Source organism: Dermacentor albipictus, chromosome 8 (assembly GCF_038994185.2).
Source record: "Dermacentor albipictus isolate Rhodes 1998 colony chromosome 8, USDA_Dalb.pri_finalv2, whole genome shotgun sequence".
Lineage (NCBI taxonomy): Eukaryota > Metazoa > Arthropoda > Arachnida > Ixodida > Ixodidae > Dermacentor > Dermacentor albipictus.
The window spans coordinates 108562201-108585939 of NC_091828.1; the positions used below are offsets into that span (position 1 = coordinate 108562201).

Consider the following 23739-nt stretch of genomic DNA (forward strand, 5'->3'; position numbering starts at 1 on the left):
CTTTTTTGACGAGTGAAGATTGTGCCATCCGGAAGCAGCGTGCCCTGCAGAGAATTTCTGAACTCACGTCGGTTTCGGCGACGGAACGAAAAACGAAGTGCCTCGCGACTGAGTGCAGAGCCGAGAGTTCTCCCACGACGCATACGATTGTAGACATGGACGCCGTGAACATCTTGTTGGAAGTTGCTGTTTGTCGAGTGTGCGTTGGAGCACTGACTGTTGAAAGGGAGACGCGTGAGTAAGGCCTAGCCGTGAGACCGAAAGTGTTGTGCAGCAATTGTGGGGAACTTCGCTGGCAGTGAAGCTCGCGCCGAATTGCAGGATCGCCGAAGTGCAACCCATTTGAAATAAGTCTTCTTGCGGCGCTCGCTTTGCAGAGCACGGGAAATGGGCAGAGTGTCCTAAATGATATTTTTTTCCGCAATAGGAGTGTTCCACAGAGGTATGCATAACAAGGCATACCAGCGTTACTTGAAAAGAAAGCTAAAGCCAGCACCAAGCAGAGCATGGGATCGGCACAGACATGGGGAGTGCTTAATGCCTGCTTCACCTCCACCGCGGGTTGACCCGGCATTGCACTATCTTCGGGAATGCCCCATGTTTGAGGTGTGCTTAGCGCCTGCTTCACCTCCGCCGTGCGTGGCACCGGCATTGCACTATCTACGGGATCGGCGCACACATGGGGAGTGCTCAACACCTGCTTCACCTTGGCCGCGTGTCGGCCTGGCATTGCACTATCTTCGTGATCGGCCCACGTATGGGGAGTTCCTAACGCTTGCTTCACCTCCACCGTGGGTCGGGTCAGTATTTATTTATTTCCTGAAAGGTCTGTCCTTGAGACATTACACGAGGGAGGGGGGGTAATGACAAAGAAAGATACTACAAATTACAAAGGGATATTTTCAATGAGCCGCTTGAATGCAAGTGGGTCGATGATAGTGTCAACTTGGGTGGGCAGGCCATTCGTGTCTTGTGTTGTGCGCAGAAAAAATGACTGCTGAAAAGTCACTGTGTGGGCCTGTGGGAGATATACGGTGTTATATTGATTGGTGGGGGCAATGCGATGGGGGGTGGGGGGGGGGGGGGGGCGTGGTGGTATTTTTGTGTACGGGTTGTCAAAAGGGAAGGAATAGAAAACTTTATGAAAAAGGTTAAGACGTGTTATTCTACGGCGTCAGGCTAGAGTGGGTAAGTTTTTTTGGGCTTTTAGTGCAGAGATGCTTGAATTGTACGAATAAGTTGACAGCATAAATCGTGTGCCGCGTTTCTGAACCGACTCGAGGGCGTTAATAAGGTTATTGTGGTGGGGGTCGAAAATAGCATCGGCATACTCCATCTACTAGGGCCGCACAAAAGTTATCAAAGCAAGTTGCTTAATAGAGGGAGGGGCGAGGAAGAAGTGGAGGCGTAGATAATCTAGAGTATACGATTTGCAGAATTCATTATGTGGTCAACATGACAGGTCCCAGTTAAATCACGCGTTAAGGCACTATTTTCGGGATTGGCCTAGGTAAGGGGACTGCTTAACACCTGCTTCACCTCTGCCGCGGGTCGGCCCGTCATTGCACTATCTTCGGGATCGGCCTACGTATGGTGAGTGCTTAACGCCTTCTTCACCTACACCAGAGAGTTTTTTGCCTACCGTAACGACACGAAAATATCCTTCGACGGTAGAGGTATACAGCTTCGCTGTAAAGCTTTTGACTGAGTACCCTGCGCATCCTCTCGTGCGCAGTGTTCGCACTGAGTATACAACGTTGCTTCCTTCTCTACTGCATTCACCAACAGGGCTTCGCACATCGCCCCCGAGATGTGCCGGCCGATCTCGGAGGCCGTGTTTTGAGTCTGTACTACCCGAATGCGATAAGCGTAGCACTGAGGGCTCTGTTCACCTAAAACCCCTGAATGTTCCAAAAGTAGCACCATTCGTAGATCTATCCGCCACTCCGCTCTCCCCGTTGTTTCCTCCTCCACGCCTCCTGTCGCCCCGGCCTCCACGCACCTCCATTGGCCAAGCTGTGTCACGTGGAAGAACGCGTTGCTCTTTTGCGTACTTTTTTCTTTCCAGCGCGCTCCGACCGCCATTGCTGGCGTAGTGCGACGAAAGTCGGCGCAGAAAAAATGACGGCGGGATGTCGCGGAGTCATCGAATCGCGGCCACCGCTGCCGCATTCCGATGGGCGCGATATGCAAAAGCACTCGTGTCCCATCCATTGGCAACACATTAAAGAACCCCAGCTGGTCAAAATTGGGAGTCCCCCATTACGGCGTGCCTATAAACATATCGTGGCTCTTTTACGTAAAATCCAAGAATTCATTTCGTTCCCGGTGTTGTGTACCTCGAATGTTCCATTTAAAGCAACGCAGCTCCTCTTCCAGAACATACAAGGCAAAAGAATTAAATTAGGGAGTTTTACGTGCCAAAACCACATTCTGATTATGAGGCACGCCGTAGTGGGGGACTCCGGAAATTTTGACCACCTGGGGTTCTTTAACGTACACCTAAATCTAAGTACACGGGTGTTTTCGCATTTCGCCCCCTTCGAAATGCGGCCGCCGTGGCCGGGATTCGATCCCGCGACCTCGTGCTCAGCAGCCTAACACCATAGCCACTGAGCAACCACAGCGGGTGGCAAAAGAATGGAGAGACGTTGTATACAGATATAAAATGAGTGCTTGAATAAAAGTGCTACCCGGACTAATGAGGGAGGGGGACATGGATAATTATGCTCGGAATCAGTGTTAATTTGTCCCGCCAAGTGCGTACTTGCTAAATAAAAGAAACGATTACATGCGCTGGTACGCTGTTTGAATTATCAATACTGTGCACGCGTGAAAATGGTTCTCATGGCCGCCACAATGCGTGCATGACTTACACACATGTGTAAAAGGCGCGGAGTAGAAGCGGCCCAGTTGCTAGGCATTGCTGGCCCCAGGCATTTGGAATCTCGCACGCGCCGGCAGCACAAAGGTATCCGGCATTTACGTAAATTAAGCTACGGAACCACGTACACATACTTTCACGCAGTCGAAACCTCGAACTGAGGTAATTGCGCGCGTGTTTGAGCGCACCTTGGCCAGGCATCGTGTTTCAGCAACACGAACTCTCAATGTGCGGGCGCTTTATGTCTTAAATAACGGCCCTTTCTTTAGCGATTCCAACACAACATTATTCAGGCAAGTTTGCGACTGACGAAGACAACCTCGCATCAAAAACTGCTACGCAGGGCTCGTTTGAACTTTTCTGCGGATTTCCTCCGGTAGCGCGTTAGCCGTCGTCTTCTACAGCAGGGCCAGCATAGGCGGCGCCACTGTCGAGGGCGCGCCGAGCGCGGCACTTGAGAGGAGGTTAGGGGAAGTCGTTGGCGCTACTCTTGGAGACTGAGGGGTTTATGTTGAGCGGCGTTTCCGCAGCGCCACCTGTGCCTGCCGTCACGCTCGATTGTACGTTTCCCGCTGTAGAAAAGCGCGGAATTCTTGGCTCATGCGTTGCGGAAACATTGCCTCGCAACTAGAGCGATTTATTTAACAGGCTCCTATAAGTGTTTGCAGGGCCCTTTTAGCGCGAGTTCAGACACTGAGTGAAGAAAAATAAACAAAGGATAAGGCACACATATGCGATGATACGAATGAAAAAGCAAATGATAAGCTGTATTATTGTAGGCACATTTACGTGTATCTAAGACATTCTTTTACGTCTCGGCCGTGCATTTATCTACATGATCTCTTTGAAGTCACGGTTCAATGGCTTGGCGAGTCCTATGAACGTGGCCGTCGAACAATACAGGAAGCAGGGACCGTCTCGAACCAGGACGCCACCGGTTGGAGCGCCAGTCTGCTTCACCCACGTGATCCGCTTCTCGATGCCGGCGTTACAGCTTCGGTAGTGAACGTGTACACACTTTATGCGAGGTTTCAGGCGATCACTGAACGCCAGCACGGACACCTCGGCGACATTGTCCAGTAACGTCACCGCCGACAGAAGGCACAGGTACTGCAGGCTGGCGATGCGGGAGATGTTTTCCTGGAACGGAACGATGCCCGCGGGAAATTGCATTACGTTCGTGAATGATTTACACCTCCAAAAATTTAAGAAGGGTGTAAACGTCTAACTCGCGCTCTTACGCCAATAGAAAGGATGCAATGTGCGAGCGATAGACATTTCCAATTTTAAATGCCTGTTTTTAAGGTGAAAATTATTTTACAGCGGATGCATTTGAGCTGGTTAGCTCATGACCTGAGCACAAATGTAACGAAATAACAGGACCTGTGTGTCTCTTTAATCCCGTCAGGTTATTTTGCGCTGTTTCAGCATAGGACGTCTTCCCGAAACCATTTCAGTTGCCCTTATGTAAGCCGTCGTTGTCTTTTTATGCGGCAAGTGTTTTAAAGAGAAATTAAGCTTTCAGAAATTGTGCTAAGCACCCTAAAGGATTTGAAGGCAGCAAATAGGTTGTGTGTTATTGCATTAACTTATGATAGGGATTGATGGCCTGTTCTGGCGATACGGCTAGCTCTCGAAAGCAGTTTTTCTTTTTATCTCTGCGAGTGTAATTATGTAGTTACCTTGAGCGTTTATGTCATGAAAGATACCTAACCGCAGTAAACCTAATGCAGAAGTACTTTGTTGCGGATTAGTTGGTTCATACTGAACAAGTAATGCACAGCGGAGAGTGTTTTTTTCCCGCTTCTGAAGGGAAAGTGTGCGCTTCTTATGTCACAGTGGTGGCGAAATCGTTGTAGAAGTTTCCGCCCTTTCGGGTGGTGCTAGCGATCACTTTACGCATATGTTGGCTTCATTTCGTTTCTTGCAATAAACAATTCGGGGATCTTATGTTGATGTAGGGCAAGCTGAACAACAATCGAAAGCCACATCTGACAAACAGCTCTGTGAGCGTCAGATGTGCCTTTCTGTTGTCCTTGTTCAGTTTGCGCTGCAACAAAATAAATTATGCCGTACCAACAAGCCCCTATAGCTATCCTCATAAAGAACGGGTAGTACGCTTTATGCCCACCTGTACCTCCACCATTTTTCATGTATTTTGCACACTACCTAACTCTGTGAGGAAATAAATAAACGAGGAAATTTTACTTCCTGCGCCACCGACACGTCTAGGGTACGGAACGATCCTTAAATATGCTCGCGGCAAGAAAAGCCTGTTGCTCAAACCCGACTCACCAACAGACTCGCCTCGCCGAAGGGCAAGGCATCGTGCCGAAGCACGAGACAACTCAGCAAGCTGTTTCTGGCGAGCAGCTGTCCCAAAGACGGGTAGCCTAGGTGCGAGAGACTCGGGCAGTCTGAGAGGCGCACCGAAACCGCTGGGCAGGTCTCGACGAACCGAAGGGAGATACGGTCATGCACGTCAGTGAGAGTCAGCCTGGCAAGAACATTGTGAAAGACGGGAGCGCGGTCGTACATTTGCAGCATGTCTTCGAGATCGAGGACGAACTCACCCTCGCAGACGGCACACCGAACGAAGCTACCCCGCCGATCGAAGCGCACGTCCAGTTCTTTGAATTCGGGGCAGTTCTGCGCCAGACGGCGCAGAGCTGACGGCCGGCGAAGCCCGCAAGGGGTCACCGAGAAGGATTGCAGATGCTCCAGCGAGCGGTCCTGGAGCAGTGCCGTCAAGTCGAGGTCGGGGCCGAAGTGGAACGCGCTGAGGTTAAGCTCGACGATTTGCTTGAGCTTGAAGGAGATGAAGTCGCGAAGACTGTCGCGGTACGCGGCGCCAGCCGTCGCGTAAAAACCGTCGGAGGGCTGTGCCGGAAGTAGCAGAAGACAGAGTTGGCTCACGTTTGCCCAGTAGTGTCCAATGGTGGCCACACGAATCCATTCCGCCGTGGTGCCTTCTGCGTGGTGGACGGCAACCACGACAAGCTGTGGCGCCAGAAGGAGAGGATCAACGCTGCCGTCAACGAGTTCCCGGAGTAGAACGCAGTTCCACATGTTGCTTGACTTCTGGTAGCAGACGTTACCGCAGACGGCGGCGCAGCTCACGAACTCCAATGGTTCGGGCGGCAGTCGAACGGAAGCTGGCACCTCGGAAGAAAACGCGAATGTTTTCATACTCGCGCAAAGTTGGAAAACGACGTTGCACTCCAGGAGCGCGTTGATGAAGATTCCGCGCGCCAAATGAACACGCAGCTCGTCCAGCTTCGGGCAGTAGCGCACGAGCGCGGAGAGGACCTTGAAGTTCATATGGCCGCTCACTTCAGCGTACATGCGGCGGAGATTGAAAGCCAGGGCGCCTGGCTTTTGCGACGCCATGTAGTGCACGTTCCTTATTTCAGACTCCACGTCCGTATCAGCCGCGAGGGAGAACTCAACTTCCTTCAGATGCGGAAGCCGCTCCAGCAATAAACCGAGCAGGGCGCTCGGCTTGAGCGGGCAGGCGACGCACCGCAAGGCTTGGAGTCGCCTACATCTGCCGATGTGCCGAGGCAATACCTCGGGTTCGAGAAGCATGCAATTTGTGAGGTCCAATTCGCGGATGGGCTCTCCCGACCTCGTAGTTCTTATCAGCTCGTCCATTGAAGACGAACGTAGGCTGGGGCTCAGTCTTAGCGTCATTTCGGGGCTCCCGGGACGTGTCTCGTTAGGGAAGCTGTTCACGCTCGTCGATTATAGAGGCTCGAGGGGGGCGGCCGTACGGACGGGTATATGCGACTGTGCTAACCGAGTGTTACGGGCGACCGTTCACACATGTTCGCTGCACACGTGGTGCACAACTTGATGTCACGTGGGTGCGGTGGCGCTCTCGTCACTCCCAACGCATGCAAAGAAAATATGTCAGCGAGATTAGCGAAGGCGTGCGCTACTCGAAAGGTGCGCGCACGGGTTTTACACCTCCACTCAGCAAAGATTATTGTTCGAAGCGGCGAACAGCGATTAAGAGTAGCAGAAGTGACAAAGTCGTTCGCTCGTTTCACCCCCTTCCACATGGCTGCTTGTTCACAGCATAAAGTTTAGATGCACGAACTCGCGGATGTGATACGCTACACGAGATAAGGTTTAACCGAAGCAATGGATGTGTGGCTGCAGAACACGGGAGCCAGCTTCAAGCGATGTAGCCTGTAACCTAATAAGTTAGAGGCTATAGGTTAAAGGTTACACTTACAGGTCACAGGCGGCACCCACGTTAACCCGAAAATCGGGCTGAGGTGACCACGCGCGATTTTACATGAACTCGGTGGTGACAAGTGAACAGCGGCGGCACGTAGCATCATGCCGAGACATCAGCGCGTAGGAACTGGACTTCCGGTTATTGTAGCCCTCTGCAACAGCTTCTTTTTCATGGGTCGTCTCGTTATGATTAGGTTGGCTCCTTGTCTGCACATCCTATAAGTCGTGACGTCACACTGCTTCCGCTTAAGTCTCAGCACCGGCTGCAGCCCGACCAGTGAGCGTTTACATGCGCGCTGCAAACCGGTCGAACTGGGTCGACCTCGTGCAGTCGGGCCGACTCAGCCCGACTTGATTCTCGTTCAGGCCGACCGGGCAGCGTTTGCACGAGCTCGACAGGCCACTTCCAGCCGGAGAAGCCGACTGGACCAGTTTCTGTCGGGTTCATGCAAAATGCACCGATATATTAGAGCTTCGCGAGGGATATTGCTGGCGGTACTTCGTGCTTAAGCGCGCTCCTTGGTTGCTTAACGAAGGACAAATTAACAACACTGCGACACCGATAAGATGCGCCAAGTCAGAAAATTTACTTTTCGTTATAGCATTGCGGCGATTGTACAGAAGTCACAAAAAATAACTTAGGGCAACAAAATTGGACAAATACAAAGCGACACAGATTGAAACATAAACAGCTCACTCCCTTCGTGAACAGGTGCGCTATTGACGGTCATGTTTTCGGAAAAGCGCGGCGTTCAAGATATTCAATGTGTTAGGAAATGATAGTCATGGATGACGTGTTTGTGAATCTGTGTGTGTGGTGCAGTTTTGATGCCCAAGTGATCTCGTTCTCCGTGTTGTTTAACGCGCGAGATAACTTCACAACGTTCCGATGTGTGTTTCTCATAAGCCTGCCGCAAAGCTCGATTTAAAAATAAATTTCACTGCGTTAGGTGCCGAAACCCCGATACGACCATGAAGTACCCCATCGCATGGTCAGTTACCAGGAAATAACTCAGCACTACAGGTTAGCCAGGGCAGCTGTGTAACCGCCAGCACACAAATCGCTTAAAGGGACCCTGAAACGATTTTGGCGATTTTCTACAAACGTACTGAGTCGTTGGAGTAGGTTCTTCTGGTCATTAATTGATGCATCTAAGTGCTCTGCGTGAAGCGTGTAATTTATTATAAGGTTTTAAAAATACGCATCGCTGCCGATCGCAGCGCACTGCTCGGCGGAATTTTAAGCCGCCCCTACCCATATGATGCAAATAACCCATATTACGTCACATGGGCGAGCTATCTGATTGGCTGACCAGGGCGCGTGGTCGATAATTTTTCCAACTTTATGGTGAACAAATGATGCTCGTAATAGTTGGAATGTTAGTTACTTTGTTTTTGTAAAAAGAAAATAACTTAAAGAGAATACACAAGAATAGTTTTTTAGTACACTTCAGCACTTCCGGCACACAGCAAGTGTCGTCTGCTTGTGTTACAACGTACTCCATTTTGACGAGAGCTCCGCGGTCAGAGTCGGTCTCAGTCTTTTCGCAAGCACTATGATTCGACTTTGTTGCCTTGTGGACTGCAAACCTAGCGACCTGCAAACCGCGAGTCCAGTATTAGGGCAAACGCAAGCGCAAGGGGACAGGGTCTGGCCGCTTGACTGTGCCGGGATGAGCCACGAGATGAGCAGAAGGGCAAATGTGAATGGTCTGCACGGTGCAGCCACCTGGTGGCACAGAGCTCAACCATACAAAGTAGCAGCAACGCAGTGTATTCTTTGCTGCTGGTGTGTTGTTTTCGCAGGAGTGCAATCATCAAGACGTTGATTTATAAATGTTTAAAATGCTTTAGACTTGGTTAGAGCAATATTAGCGCTTTGTTTGACTGGTTAAGCGCTGCGCCAGCAAGTGTCTGAACAGTGCAGACCGATCAGGCTGCTCACGTACGTCTACGCTAAAGTTCCTTCATCAGCTTGAGTTTATGCCTCCAGTCATTTGCCGAAATGACCAGCTTGCCTGTTTTTAGCGGTGTACCGGACACGTTCGGCGCTATGACAGAATGCTCGCAACGCACGCTGCTTCGATAGCTCTCGGTCGACGGCCAAGCGGCTAGCGGAGAGGTCTCGCGCGGGAGGGGGCGTGCTCCTAAACAACCGGAAGTGAGCGATGTGACGTCGCATCGTGACGCTGAACCAGTGAAGGCGGAGCTTAGCGCCGCTCGCTCGGCGAGCGAGTTGAGGAGGAAAAGCATAGCTAGGGAGGAGGGTAACTTCTAATCGCTTGCAGCTCCATTAATACGTAACGCTTCACTTAAATTGTGGTGCGAATGTTCTACTTAAGCTGTACCCTACGCGCCTACAAAATTTGTCCGAACCGTTTCAGGGGCCCTTTAAAGCGACAAGAAGTAGCTTGGAGACGTCTTCAGACGAACACCTACCCCAACCCCGTATCCTATCGCTACTACTACCCGGACCAATACCCTAATACATGTAAGCATTGTAAGCAAAAAGCGGATCTATTCCGTATTATGTGGTCGTGTCCAGCCGAAAATCACACAAATCACGAAATAAGTAATACTGAGCAGTGGGAGGCCGTGTTGCTCAGCTCCGACCCTGACCCGCAGGCCAAGGTCATCGAGAGAGCTGAAGAAGCCGCCCGGGCCCGGGGTCTCGTGGCTGCCTAACAACAAGGTCACCCGTCAATACCTTGTTTTTAAATAAAGTCTTTACTCACTCACTCACCCTGCAGTTGGAAGTCTGAGGAATAATGTTGACCACCTGGCTTTCTTTAACGCGTGCCCAACGCATGGTGCACGAGCGCTCTCTTTCGTCTCGCCCCCTTTCCAAATGCCGCGGCCATGGCCGCGGGATGCTACACCGCTCCCTCGAGCTTGATGGCTCGTATTGCAGTGCTCTTTGCTGTGCGGGCATTTCATAAATTTCTGCGGCTCATGCTTGTCCCCCAAGTACTCGCCTACGTCAAGTCTCTGCCCCCGGCGTCCTTATCTTGTCGATACAGAGAACCCGAGCCAACTTATCGAAAACGAAACCACGCTTTTGAACGGGACGGTGCGGAAGCATCACGCATAATTTCAACATGGCTACTCGATTCAACGGAGATTATTTGCGCCTGCTGAACCTATTCACGGGGCGCTGCAAACCTGGGTAGCTAAGTGGAACGTTTGGGGAGGAACTGCCTTGTGAACCGGAAGTTCAGCCTAGGTCGTTCTTTATGTTTCTTTTTTTTTGATGAAATTCGCCCACCATCTACGGGTGGCTACGCTGACGAGAGTCAACGAGGTCTCTTAAGGCGATTAGTAGCACTATGCCGAGTGTCACGGGAACCGTATTGCCTCGGAAACATTCCCATGTATCGCCCCAGTGATCTCAAAGGCATGCTTATATCTGTGCACATTTTCAGGGCGTACTGCCGGTATATTTATTAGCGCCAATAACGGACACGAAACACTTGTGTTTTGCACGTCGAAATCGGCATAGCAGCAGCACACACGGCACCACTGTCGGTTTTAAATCTTCCGTATCGTGCACGGAAGATAAGTGAAGTATACATATAGTGTGCGACAACTTCGAATAGTGAAGGCTCGGGTCGAATACCATCCGAATAGGCAGGACTTGTACTGACGTCTTGTACTGATGGCTTGTACTGACGTCGGACTAGCCGCCATGTTGGTGGACCGGGACGGCGAGGAGCTGTACGTGTCCCTGACGGCACGTACAAAATCTAGAATATTCGCATGCATACTCCGAATTTTGTGTTTTCGGTTATGTCGCTAGGAATTGAATTCGCGCAGGTGTATGTGGAAAGTTCTTTTTAAGTGTTCTTCGAAGAACATCGCCTGAAAGGAACGTGCCTGTCTCAGTAATGGATGAAAACGTATTCCATCAACTCCGTGTCTTTGGTCGAGTACATTGTGCAACCTCTCGTGCGCAGAGTTCGCACTATGGATAGAGCTTTCTTTCCTTCTCTAGCTAATTCACCACCGGGGCTTCGCACATTGCCTCCGAGATTCGCCGCACGATCTCGGAGGATGTGTCTCGCGCTTTCGTACTACCCGAAACCGACAAGCGCGGCACGGAGGGCTCTGTTGACCGGCGTTTCCGCAGCGCCACCTGGGCAGGCCGTCACGCCTTTTTTCGAAGTCTGCTCCCTTTCGTGACATAAAAGGAATTAAATAAATAGAGGGAGAAGCCCGTTCCTACTAATGCAATAACAGGCTCAAACCAATCTAAAATGAATGAAATGGGGTCGGAAAAGACCCAAGGCGCAGTTTTGAACATATAAAGAGCCAATTGGAAAACGAAATTGTGGGCACGGGAACCGCTAGTATCCCAAGACGTGATCATCCAAGGGCACAAGGTCCTCGCGTAGAGCGTTTATTGTGTCCTGATTTGAAAAAAGAAAGTGAATAGTGAAGATCGGGTTGCAAAGGGCCCTTGTAGGTCTGGGGAGGAGAAGATGGTGATATTGAAACGATGTCCGTGTCCCTTGAATGGCTGTTTGAAACCCAAGTGGCCTGTATGATAAATACCTGAAAAGAAATCTAGAGAGTACTCATTAGACGCGGCGTCAATGACTGCCCGGTCAAAAGAGACTGGTAACCGGGCAGTCATGACCACCAAGACACAGAAAACCTACGAAAGGGGTATATTTAGGAGCCTTCATATTTATTTACAGATAGCCGAAAGTAAGAAGAAACAAAAATAATGTTTGTTATTAGGTATGAGCAAGATATGGCTCAAGCGCTCCGGAAGCATTGTCTGACATGTAGCGCAATTTATTTAACGAGTTCAAGAAGAGTTACAGGGCCCCTTCACCGCGATTTCAGACACTGAGTGAAGAAAGAGAAATAAACAAAGGATAAGGCATACATATTCGAACATACCAATGAAAAAAAAACAACAAAGAAGCTGTATCATTGTAGGCACTTTTACGCGTATCTAAGACACATTATTACGTCTCGGCTTTGCCTTCATCTACATGATCTGTTTGAAGTCGCGATTCAGCGGCTTGCTGAGTCCTATAAACGTAGCCGTCGAACAGTAGATGAAGCAAGGACCGCCTCGAACAAGGACACCACCGGTTGGAGCGCCATGCGGCCTCATCCACGTGATCCGCTTCTCGACGCCGTCGGTAGAGCTTCGGTAGTGAACGTGTACACACTTTATGCGAGGCTTCAGGCTGTCGCTGAACGTCAGCAGGGAATCATCGGCGTCACTGTCCTGTAATGGCGCCGCTGACAGAAGGCACAGGTACTGCAGGCGGCTGATGCGGCAGATGTTTTGCTGGAATGAAACGATGCCCGCAGAGAATTATATTATTAAATAATTATAGGATATAGGAATTAAACAACATAGGACACGTAATGAGGAGGGAAGGTAAGCGATGATCATTAAGGGTTACGGTCTGGATTCCCAGAGAAGGGAAGCGTAGCAGGGGGCGGCAGAATGTTAGGTGGGTGGTTGAGATGAAAACCTTTGCAGGGTCAACATGACCACAATAAGTACATGACCGGGGTGGTTGCAGAAATATGGGAGAGGCCTTTGCCCTGCACTGGGCGCAGCCAGGCTGATGATGATGGTGAAATATACCTCCAAAATTTAATGAGGGCGTAAATATCTTTACCTCGCAGTCCGACGGAGAAACAATTGACGCAAGGGTGTGAGTTATAGAGATTTACATTCTCAAGCCTTTCTTTCTGGGTTTGAAAAATTTTACAGTGCACGCCTTTGGGCTTGTTAACTCCTGACCGTAGCAGAAATATCACGAAATAGGAGGATGTGTGCATGTCCCTTCTTTCCCGTCGTATTAATTTGCGCTGTTCAGCTCAAGGAACGATGCCACTTGAAAGTGCACCAGGAGAGTGGCAGAGCCTAGGACGTTTCGCCGAAGCAATTTCAGTTGCCCACATCGAACCGTTCTATGTCCGCGTCTACGGTAAATGTTATAAAGTGAAATTAACCTTCCAGAAATTGTGCTAAACACCCTAAAGAATTTCAAAGGAGGAAATATACATTGTGTTAAAGCAGAAATCTATGGTTCCAATCGGTGGCTTGGTCTGAGTGAAACAGCGAGATCTGGGAAGCAGTTTTTTTTGTTTCTTCTGCCGTTAGAGTAGTTACCTTGAGCATTTATTTCATGAAAGATACGCAACGCCAGTAAACATGACGCAGAAGTACTTTTTTGCAAATTAGTTTTTTCGTGCTGAACAAGCAACGCACCACACAATCTGTTCGTCTTTTCCGCTTCAGATTGGAACGCGGTATCTCATGTCACAGTGGTGGGAAAACGATTGTAAATGTTTCCGCATATCGGGGGGTGGTGCTCACGATTACTTTGCGTGATGTATTCATTTGCTGTCGTTCCGTGCAATAAAAGAGTTGGTAGTCTGTGCTTTGTCTTATCTCTCCCTCCACCATTTTTCTTGTATTTTGGCCAGTACGCCATTCACTGAGGCCTCCCCCTCCCCCAAATAAATAAACTGAGAAATTTCATTTCCGGCGCTTTCGACACATTTAGATTACGGAACCATGCTCGTGGCACTGAAAGCACGTAGATCAAACCCGACTTACCAGCAGACACGCGTCGCCGAAGGGCAGGGCATCGTGCCGAAGCACGAGACAACTCAGCGAGCTGTTTCTGGAGAGCAGCTGACCCAAAGACGGGTAGTCTGGGTGCGACGGATTGGGGCAGTCTGACAACCTCACCGAAAGTGCAGGACAGGTCTCGATGAGTCAAGGGGAGATACGGCCATGCACGTCACTCAGAGTCAGCCTTGCAAGCGCATTTTGAAACATGGGGGTGGCGTCATGCATTTCCGGGATGTCTTCGGCATGGAGGACGAACTCACCCTCGCAAACAGTGCACCGAACGAAGCTGCCCCGCCTATCGATGCGCACGTCCAGTTCTTTGAGTTCGGTGCAGTTCTGCGCTAGACGGCGCAGAGCTGATGGGCGGCGAAGCCCGCAGGGGGTCGCCGAGAGGGATTGCAGATGCTCCAGCGAGCCGTGCTGTAGCAGCGTCGTCAGATCGATGTCGGGTGCGAAGTGGAACGCGCTTATGTTAAGCTCGACCAGTTGCTTGAGCTTGACGGAGATAAAGTCGCGAAGACTGTCGTGGTAGGCGGCGCCAGCCGTCGCGTATAAACCGTCGGAGGGCTGTGCCGGAAATAGCAGAAGACAGAGTTGTCGCACGTTCGTCCAGAAGTGTCCAAAGCCGGCCAGGCTAAACCATTCCGCCGTGATGCCTTCTTCGTGGTGGACAGCAACCAGGACCAGCTGTTGCGGCAAATGGATGGGATTTATGTACCCGACAGCGAGATCCTGGAGTAGGACGCAGTTCCACATGTTGCTGGACCTCTGGTAGCAGACGTTGGCGCAGACGGCCGCGCAGCTCGTGAAGTCCAACGGTGTGGACGGCAGGCGTTGATTAGAGGCTGGCACCTCGGAAGAGAACGTGAATGTTTCGAAATTGACGCCCTGGTCGAGGATGGGGTTACATTCCAGGAGCGCGTTCATGAAGTTTCCGCGCACGAAATGAACACGCAGCTCGTCCAGCTTCGGGCAATAGCTCAGTAGCGCGGAGAGAAGCTTGAAGTTCAGGTCGTTGCTCACTTCGGCGTACATGCGGCGGAGATTGCGAGCCAGGGCGCCTGGCACTTGCGACGCGGTGTTGTGCAGCTCCCTTATTTCCGAGTCTACGTCCGTCTCAGCCACGAGGGAGAACTGAACTTCCTTGAGACACGGAAGCCGGTTTAGCATTAAGTGGAACAGGGCGCTCGGCCTGAGCGGGCAGGCGACGCACCGCAAAATTTGGAGTCCCGGACATTTGGCGATGTGCAGAGGCAATTCGTTGGGTTCGAGAAGGATGCAATTTGTGAGGTCGAGTGTGCGGATAGCCGGAACCAGTATCATAGTTTCTAGCTGCTGGACCAGAGAAGACAGCCCTTGGTGGGCACGTAGCACCACCATTATTTCGGTGTCCCTGTGCCGGTGTCTCTTTAGTGGAGGGCTTCAGGCTCGCCGAATCGTAGAGGCTCAAGTGGCACTGCCCAACGAACGAGGAAAGGCGATGGTGCTAACCGACCGTTACGCACGACTTTCGACGAATGCTTGTTGCACACGTGTTACACTACGGGCGAGCAACGTGACGTCACGCAGGTGCGGTGGCGCTGGCGTAACACCTAATGTGCGTGGATAAGAAATATTTCCGGGAGATTTTCGACGGCGTGCGTTATCCGGCAGGTTCTCGAACGAGTTTTACACCTTTACTCGGCAAGCATCGTTGTTCAAAGCGGCGAACTGCTATGAAGAGCGGCAGAAGTGACAAAGCCGTTCGCTCTTTTCACCCGTTTCTGCTTGCCTGCTTGTTCGCACCGTGCAATTACAGATGCATGAACCAGTGGATATGATAACCTACACGAGATAAGATTTTACCGTAGGAATGCATGTGTGGCTGCTATAGAGCGGAGCCAGCTTCAAGCGATATAGCCTCTAACCTTATAGGTTAGAGGCTATAAGTTACAGGTTACACCTACTTATAGGTTAGAGGCTACATTTAAGTGAACGCGGCAGTCAGAAAATTGGGCAGAATGAACATGGCGTGACCGCATGCCCTTTAACATGAACTCGCTTCTGAGAAGTGTTGAACAACGACTGCACTCAGGGCCGTGCCGGGATATCGACGCGTCCGAACTGCACTTCCGGTTCCCGCCTGCCGTCTGCAACAGCTTGTCTTTCATGGGTCATGTCGTTATGATTAAGTTAGATGGTTGTCTTTGCCTTGTCGTGATAGCCTTCCCGTTGCACTGTGCACAAATCGCGACGTAACACTGCCTCCGCTCAAGTCTCAGCGCTGGCAGTAGCCCGATCAGTGAGCGTTTACATGTGCGCTGCAAATGGGTCGAACTATGTCGACCTGGCGCAGTCCGGCCGACTCAGCCCGACGCGACGCTCGTTCAGTCCGACCGGGCGGCATTTGCACGAGTTCGGCAGGCCAGTTCCAACCCGACAAGCTGACTTGACCCGATGCCGTCGGGTTCATTCAAAACGCCCCGATATATTAGCCCTCTGACGCTCAAGCACGATATATTGGCCTCGAGCTCCACCACTGGAAAAGCTGGCGCCACCGTCGGCGTGACGTGCTAGGAGGGATCACGTGGACATAGCGGCCGCGTCGGCTGCTTCGGGCGCGCCGAAGCGAGCTGAAAACGAGTTTGAATTCCCTCGTACGGTGCGGTTTTCATTTAGTGGCGAAATTTACCCGCTTCGAGTGTCTCCTTTACAACGCTTGAAAGCACTACAATAGGTAGTGGCTGCTTTTGAAGGCGCGCGACATGGTAGGCTACTGCTCGGTGCCGCAGGGCCGGACGCACGTAACGGAGGCCGGTGTCAGCCTTATTCACACGTACCCGCAGGACAAGAAGCTGCGTGAAGCTTGGCTCGCGAAACATAAAACCGGCAAGCAGTCATCGGCTACAACTCGGGTATGCAGCAAGCACAGACGCGAGGAAGATTTCTGCTACGGCGCCCGGTCTGCGATGTTTTGAAAACACGCACTGAGACGCACGCCCGAGTCTGCTGCCCGACTAATGTCATGACGGTTTGGTCTATGAACTTGTCAAGTTCAGTGGAGTGGAAAGGCAGCGGTAAGAAGCACATTTAAAGAAAGCATGGCATATGGTCATGTTATGTTATGAATTAATGCACTGGATTACAAAAAAAAGGAGCAGGGGCAATTTCACGCTGAGAACGCCGATAAACATACAGTGTGACGCAACTCGAGAAATAGTATCGAAAGATCAAAGAATTTAGAAGAAAAAAAAAAGATTGAATCGTCGCGACGGCACATCACAGTCACCGTAGGCGTCGAAGTCTCTACAATGAAATTATTTTTGAACAGCTCTGATAGCGCCCACAGAACAATGGTTGCTTGTATACTGTCGAATGCTCATATTCTGCGGCCTAAAGCTCATGGCACGGTGCGAAAACGCGCACGCGGAGAAAGCAAAACAGTGCGCGGACAAGCATGCAGACGCGCAGTCGGTTGCTGCGAATCTGCGCGATCACTGCATTGAGGCTTCATTCTGTTAAGCTCCATTTAGTTATACAAACACTATAAGAACATATTTCACATGGTTTGCTCTCGGCGTTTATCTACCTTTCACGCAAGGAGCCGGTTCGGGAGACTCCATCGCGGCGACCGCGCGCAGTGGCGTTCACTGTACGTATTCGGTAAAGAGATAGCGGCTGTAAACGTTTGTGTGCTTTCAGTTTGCCCAAGATTATTATTTAGACAGTAAGAAACTTCTAATGTTTCGAAAGTACTTACAGAAATGTCCGGGAGAGCTCGCGGGTGGTGTTTTCAGTGAGCGCTGACAGCAAAACCTATGAGGAGCGCGCCACGTGATCCCTCATACTACGCCAGCGAGGCGCTTCCGATAGAGGGCGACTCCGTAACTCCTCGCCGCCAATACCGCCGGCAGTATATCGTGCTTGAGCGTTCTTTAGCTGCTCAACGAAGGATATGCTGAGAACAACGCGACGCCGATAAGGCGATGCGCCAACTCAGGACCATTGTTTTTCGTTTGAGCATGGCGGCTGTTGTACAGAAGTCACAAGAACAAAAACTGATAGCAGGAAGATTAGACAAAAGCAAAGCGACAAAGAGTTGAAACATGAACAGCTCACGCTTCACACACTTCGTCAACACGTGTGCTATTGACGTAAATGTTTTCGGGAAAGCGTGGCGTCAAAAAAAAAATCAATGTTTTGAGAAATATTACTCACGGATGACGTGTTTCCGCATTTATTTGTTTGGTGCAGTTTTGATGTCTTACTAATCTATTTTTGCGTGTTATCTAACGCGCGAGATAACTTCGCCGTGTTGGTGAGCGTGGTTCTCGCGAGCCTGCCGCAAAACTCGATTTAAATATAAATTTATCTGTGTTACGCGCCGAAGCCCCATGGCGATCATGCACATGATAGGGAATACTCCAGAATAATTTTGACCACCTGGCTGTCCTTAAAGTGCGCCAATTCATGGTAGACGAGCGTTTTCTTGCGTCTTGCTTCCCATCCACATGCCGCGGCCATATATAGCAGCAGCATGCTATCCCGCACCCTCGATCTTGGGAGCTCGCATAGCAGTGCTCTTTCTGTGCGGACATTTCTTAAATTTCTATGGCTTTTTCTAGTCCCCTAAGTACACGCCTACGTCATGGCTCTGCCCTCGGCGTTTTTATTCTGTCGGTATAGAGAACCCGAGCCAACTCGTCCAAAACGAAACCACGCCTTTGAACGGGGCGGTGCGGTGCGGTGCGGCATCATCATGCGTAATTTCAACATGTCTATTCGATTCAACCAAGTGTATTTGCGCCTGCTGAACCTATTCACGGGGCGTCGCAAATCGGGGTAGCTAAGTGGAACGTTTGGGGAGGAACCGCGTTGTCAACCGGAAGTTCAGCCAAAGGTCGTTCTTTCCTATTTATTTCTTTGATGAAATAGCACGACCATCCACGGGTAGCTGCGCTGACGAGAGTCAACGACGTCTCTTGAGTCGATTCCCGGTAGCCCAGACCGGTTCACCAGCCGTCGCTGGTTCTCATGACTTGGGCTACGCAAAACATATTATGCCTCCGGTTGCAAACCTCATTCAGAAAACAGCACACCGCGCAACAACTTCCACCCCTTCCACTTTTAGACGGTGGTCTAAGAACGATAGCTTGGTAAATTCCGATAAGTTTTAAACCCCACAAATTGCCGTAGACGATCAATTCACTGGCAGTGGTCATCACACCTGGCTCCAGTAAGCAAAGCCTACCCCTTATCACTATCCGAGTAACGACTTATGAACTTTCAAATTTGTCGTAGACTTCCTTGAACACAACAATGCGCTTTCCACGCTCTCCCAGCGCCAACTTATATGTTAAAAGAACCCGAACAATTATATAAAAAAAATTATTCTGTTTTACGTGCCAAAACCACTCTCTGATTATGAGGAACGCCTTAGTGGAGGACTTCGGAAATTGCGGCCACCTGGGGTTCTTTAACGTGCACCTAAATTTAAGTACACCGGTGTTTTCGCATTTCGCCCCCATCGAAATGCGGCCGCCGGGGTCGGGATTCGATTCCGCGACCTCGTGCTCAGCAGCCCAACACCATAGCCACTGAGCAACCACGGCGGGACCGCACAATTATTGCAGAGTGGAAACGGAATGTTCAATGGCTAGTACGTGAAACAAGGATTGTCTAAAACAATTAGTCAAAAAGTGATGACTGTAGCCAGCCATGAATGTGTAGTTAGTAAAGCAACAAATAATAAATGGTAGCTTACAATGTGCTTTCAGGTTTATACGTGATTTCCTAAAAACATGGTACAAATTATAATCGATGTTATTTTTTATAGAATTGGGAATAAGTTAATGAGCTCTGGTGAGGGTTTCGACGGGGCCACTCTTCGGATGTGAAAAACTCTTTCCAAATAGCCGACATATTTCCTTCAAATATTTATTTATTGTTGTACCTATGCGCTTCCCACTTGGTGGCAGAAGAGGTTGAAATATTTACTTTGCAACACCTAAACCAGCACGCAATTGAGTCGCATTATACCAAACTATTGCAATAAATTTCATTTATGTATGACTAAATTTCATAACGTTTAAGTTCCCGTCGATAATACTTCCTATACTCTAATACTCTAGTGCACTCTAAGCTATGTGGTTTCACACCGTGGGAAGGACGAGCTCAAAAAAAAATACTCTATGAAATGAAAGGTGAAAAACTTACTCACACAACTCAACCCCTTTCAGTTGAGAGCTGCTTCGGACAGTGTTTGCCACCCCATAGATACATAGTACATGAAGAACCGGCTGACAGTCATATGTCACCTTCTCAAGTTCTTCGCCGGAAAGACCTGGGTAATGTCCCCAAGCGCCCCGCTGCAACTATCTAGGGTTTTTTCTCTCAGCTTCTTGCGGTCATCATCATCAGCCTGGTTACGCCCACTGCAGGGCAAAGGCCTGTCCCATATTTCTCCAACAACCCCGGTCATGTACTAATTGTGGCCATGCCGTCCCTGCAAATTTCTTAATCTCATCCGCCCACCTAACTTTCTGCCGTCCCCTGCTACGCTTCCCTTCCCTTGGGATCCAGTCCGTAACCCTTAATGACCATCGGTTATCTTCCCTCCTCATTACATGTCCTGCCCATGCCCATTTCTTTTTCTTGATTTCAACTAAGATGTCATTAACTCGCGTTTGTTCCCTCACCCAATCTGCTCTTTTCTTATCCCTTAACGTTACACCTATCATTCTTCTTTCCATAGCTCGTTGCGTCGTCCTCAATTTGAGTAGAACCCTTTTCGTAAGCCTCCAGGTTTCTGCCCCGTAGGTGAGTACTGGTAAGACACAGCTATTATACACTTTTCTCTTGAGGGATAATGGCAACCTGCTGTTCATAATCTGAGAATGCCTGCCAAACGCACCCCAGCCCATTCTTATTCTTCTGATTATTTCTGTCTCATGATCCGGATCCGCAGTCACTACCTGCCCTAAGTAGATGTATTCCTTTACGACTTCTAGTGCCTCGCTGCCTATTGTAAACTGCTGTTCTCTTCCGAGACTGTTAAACATTACTTTAGTTTTCTGCAGATTAATTTTTAGACCCACTCTTCTGCTTTGCCTCTCCAGGTCAGTGAGCATGCATTGCAGTTGGTCCCCTGAGTTACTAAGCAAGGCAATATCATCAGCGAATCGCAAGTTACTAAGGTATTCTCCATTAACTTTTATCCCCATTTCTTCCCAATACAGGTCTCTGAATACCTCCTGTAAACACGCTGTGAATAGCATTGGAGAGATCGTATCTCCCTGCCTGACGCCTTTCTTTATTGGGATTTTGTTGCTTTCTTTATGGAGGACTACGGTGGCTGTGGAGCCGCTATAGATATTTTTCAGTATTTTTACATATGGCTCGTCTACACCCTGATTCCGTAATGCCTCCATGACTGCTGAGGTTTCGACAGAATCAAATGCTTTCTCGTAATCAATGAAAGCTATATATAACGGTTGGTTGTATTCCGCACATTTCTCTATCACCTGATTGATAGTGTGAATATGATCTATTGTTGAGTAGCCTTTACGGAATCCTGCCTGGTCCTTTGCTTGACAGAAGTCTAAGGTGTTCCTGATTCTATTTGCGATTACCTTAGTAAATAGTTTGTAGGCAACGGACAGTAAGCTGATCGGTCTATAATTTTTCAAGTCTTTGGCGTCCCCTTTCTTATGGATTAGGATTATGTTAGCGTTTTTCCAAGATTCCGGTACGCTCGACGTTATGAGGCATTGCGTATACAGGGTGGCCAGTTTCTCTAGAACAATCTGCCCACCATCCTTCAGTAAATCTGCTGTTACCTGATCCTCCCCAGCTGCCTTCCCCCTTTGCATATCTCCCAAGGCTTTCTTTACTTCTTCCGGCGTTACCTGTGGGATTTCGAATTCCTCTAGACTATTTTCTCTTTCATTATTGTCGTGGGTGGCACTGGTACTGTATAAATCTCTATAGAACTCCTCAGCCACTTGTACTATCTCATCCATATTAGTAATGATATTGCCGGCTTTGTCTCTTAACGCATACATCTGATTCTTGCCAATTCCTAGTTTCTTCTTCACTGTTTTTAGGCTTCCTCCGTTCCTGAGAGCATGTTCAATTCTATCCATATTATACTTCCTTATGTCAGCTGACTTACGCTTGTTACTTACAGCTTCCCAATTTTGACTACCACATGTAAAACAAGCCAATGTAATATTCAAATCTTTCAGGCAGAGGCCCTTATGATGTGTCTAGGTCAAGTGCGTCGATGACGGCAACGGTTGCAGTCGCCAGGGAACACCTCATCAAGACCCACATCAAAGTTGAAGCACTAAGCGTGTACGTAAGGCACCTTTCCCGCTCTGCTTGCCACATTCTAGCCTCTGTATATGCTGAGAGACCGCATGCCTCATTCTGCTGAACGGTATCCGGACATCGTGAGGCAATACTATGTTGCTTCACACCTTCCGCGAGACCTTTGACTCTATGGTGGTGCCTGATTCGCCCAAAGATCAACCTGACAATACCTGGCGTCCGAAAAATAGCAGATATGTCATCAGCGGCTCTTAAATAGCTTACCTTGCTCCTATTAAATGAGAAGTAGTGGTATTACACCCGCAGACACTGAGGAATCAGCGCTGACAAAGCTTTACCGCAGCTGTAGTCATTGCAGCAAAAGCCACAATGATTAAGTTGAAAACGTCGCACGTTTTCAACTTGATAGGCAGCAGAACACGAAGCGCTTCGAGTCGTAGTACACTTTATTAATGATGAACCAAGACACAAATGGTCGATTTTCTGCTACACGAAGACGGCAGTAAAGTGTTTACTGTCAGCCGTACGGCGCATTTTGCACGAACAATTGGTATTTGAAACCACAGAAGCCATACACCAACTGACTGAGAAAGTACATGAAATAATTTTTCAGTCGATACCAAGTCACACTGGTATCATTGACAATGAACATGCCCATCAAGCTGTTCGTTCAGCTCATGCACAAGATGACCCGCCTGTCGATCCCGCTGCCTAGGACTGATGATGCAAGGATAATACGTCTACTTGCACTCCATTGCACTGCCCCGCAGTGGCATGAACCACATGAATGCAGAGCCGTTAACCCACCCTGGATCCAACTTTATGCATCCTGCTTCCACCAAGACTTGCTCGAAGAGATGCGACCCTGTTGTGTAGGCTATGTTTAGGCATCGCGTTTACCAGTGCCTAATCGTTCCGCATAGGGATTTACGGCACCACAGCATGTGGCGATGGCATCGATGCGTGAACGATTCGTGATGTTCTTTGCCAGTGCCCGCAGTAGAGTGCGCAGAGACAATCGCTTTCCGTCGTGCTGAACCAGTTGCACGACCAGCCACTTTCGGCACAAAGAATTCCGAAACATCGAGGCGTCTTGACATCGCACCAGAAGGAACCCCCGTTTGCTCTCTGGTCCACACCGCTCTCTTCCTTTCCCGAAACGTTTCGCCTAACTTTTTTCGTTCCGTCGCTCTTCGCGCAGTCTCCAGCTTGTTCTCGAGCTTCTTTGTTACCCTCCATGCTTCTGCCCAATATGTTAACACCTGTAGAATGCAATGGTTGTGCACTTTCCTTTTCAACGATAGCGGTAAGTTTAATATTTGTGGAGTCTGACAACGAGAGGCTCTTTTGCTTTATTTGATACATGTTTTGAGTCTAATAACTTATGGTCACGTCACCTCAGAAATCGTTAATCACAAATTTGTGTGATGCAAATTATGCGATCACGTCTAGGCCACCGTGATAATGACCGTAATGTAAAAAAAGGAATAGCACATGGCCTGATATAATAACTACATTATAGGGCTCATTAAACAGTAGCTGAGGGTAACGCTACATCACCCCGCATCGTTGTGAGGGTATCCAACAATGGTGAGACTGTGGACATAGAAGAGTGCCTTGTGCATATCGACACAACCAATTTGTTGGAGAATGTGTTGTATAGCGCGAAGCGGGAGAAGGGATGAAGAAC

At 49.5% G+C, this 23739-nt stretch overlaps 2 protein-coding genes across 2 annotated transcripts in view; both read right to left on the reverse strand.

The window, feature by feature from the left end:
• The window catches only part of LOC139049016 (uncharacterized), a 44296-nt gene extending 28094 nt beyond the window's left edge, over window positions 1-16202 (reverse strand). Inside the window, exon 1 of the mRNA XM_070524035.1 lies at window positions 14506-16202. Coding sequence (XP_070380136.1) covers window positions 14506-15119 — 614 coding nt within the window. The 5' untranslated portion in view covers window positions 15120-16202. The remainder of the gene's footprint in view (window positions 1-14505) is intronic.
• On the reverse strand, window positions 3625-6782 carry LOC139049006 (uncharacterized). The gene is made up of 2 exons (XM_070524024.1): window positions 5180-6782; window positions 3625-4024 (listed from the first exon to the last, which is right to left on the reverse strand). Exons 1-2 carry the CDS (start codon window positions 6575-6577, stop codon window positions 3716-3718), a joined length of 1707 nt encoding a protein of 568 aa, XP_070380125.1. The 5' UTR covers window positions 6578-6782; the 3' UTR covers window positions 3625-3715.
• Window positions 16203-23739: the final 7537 nt, after the last annotated feature.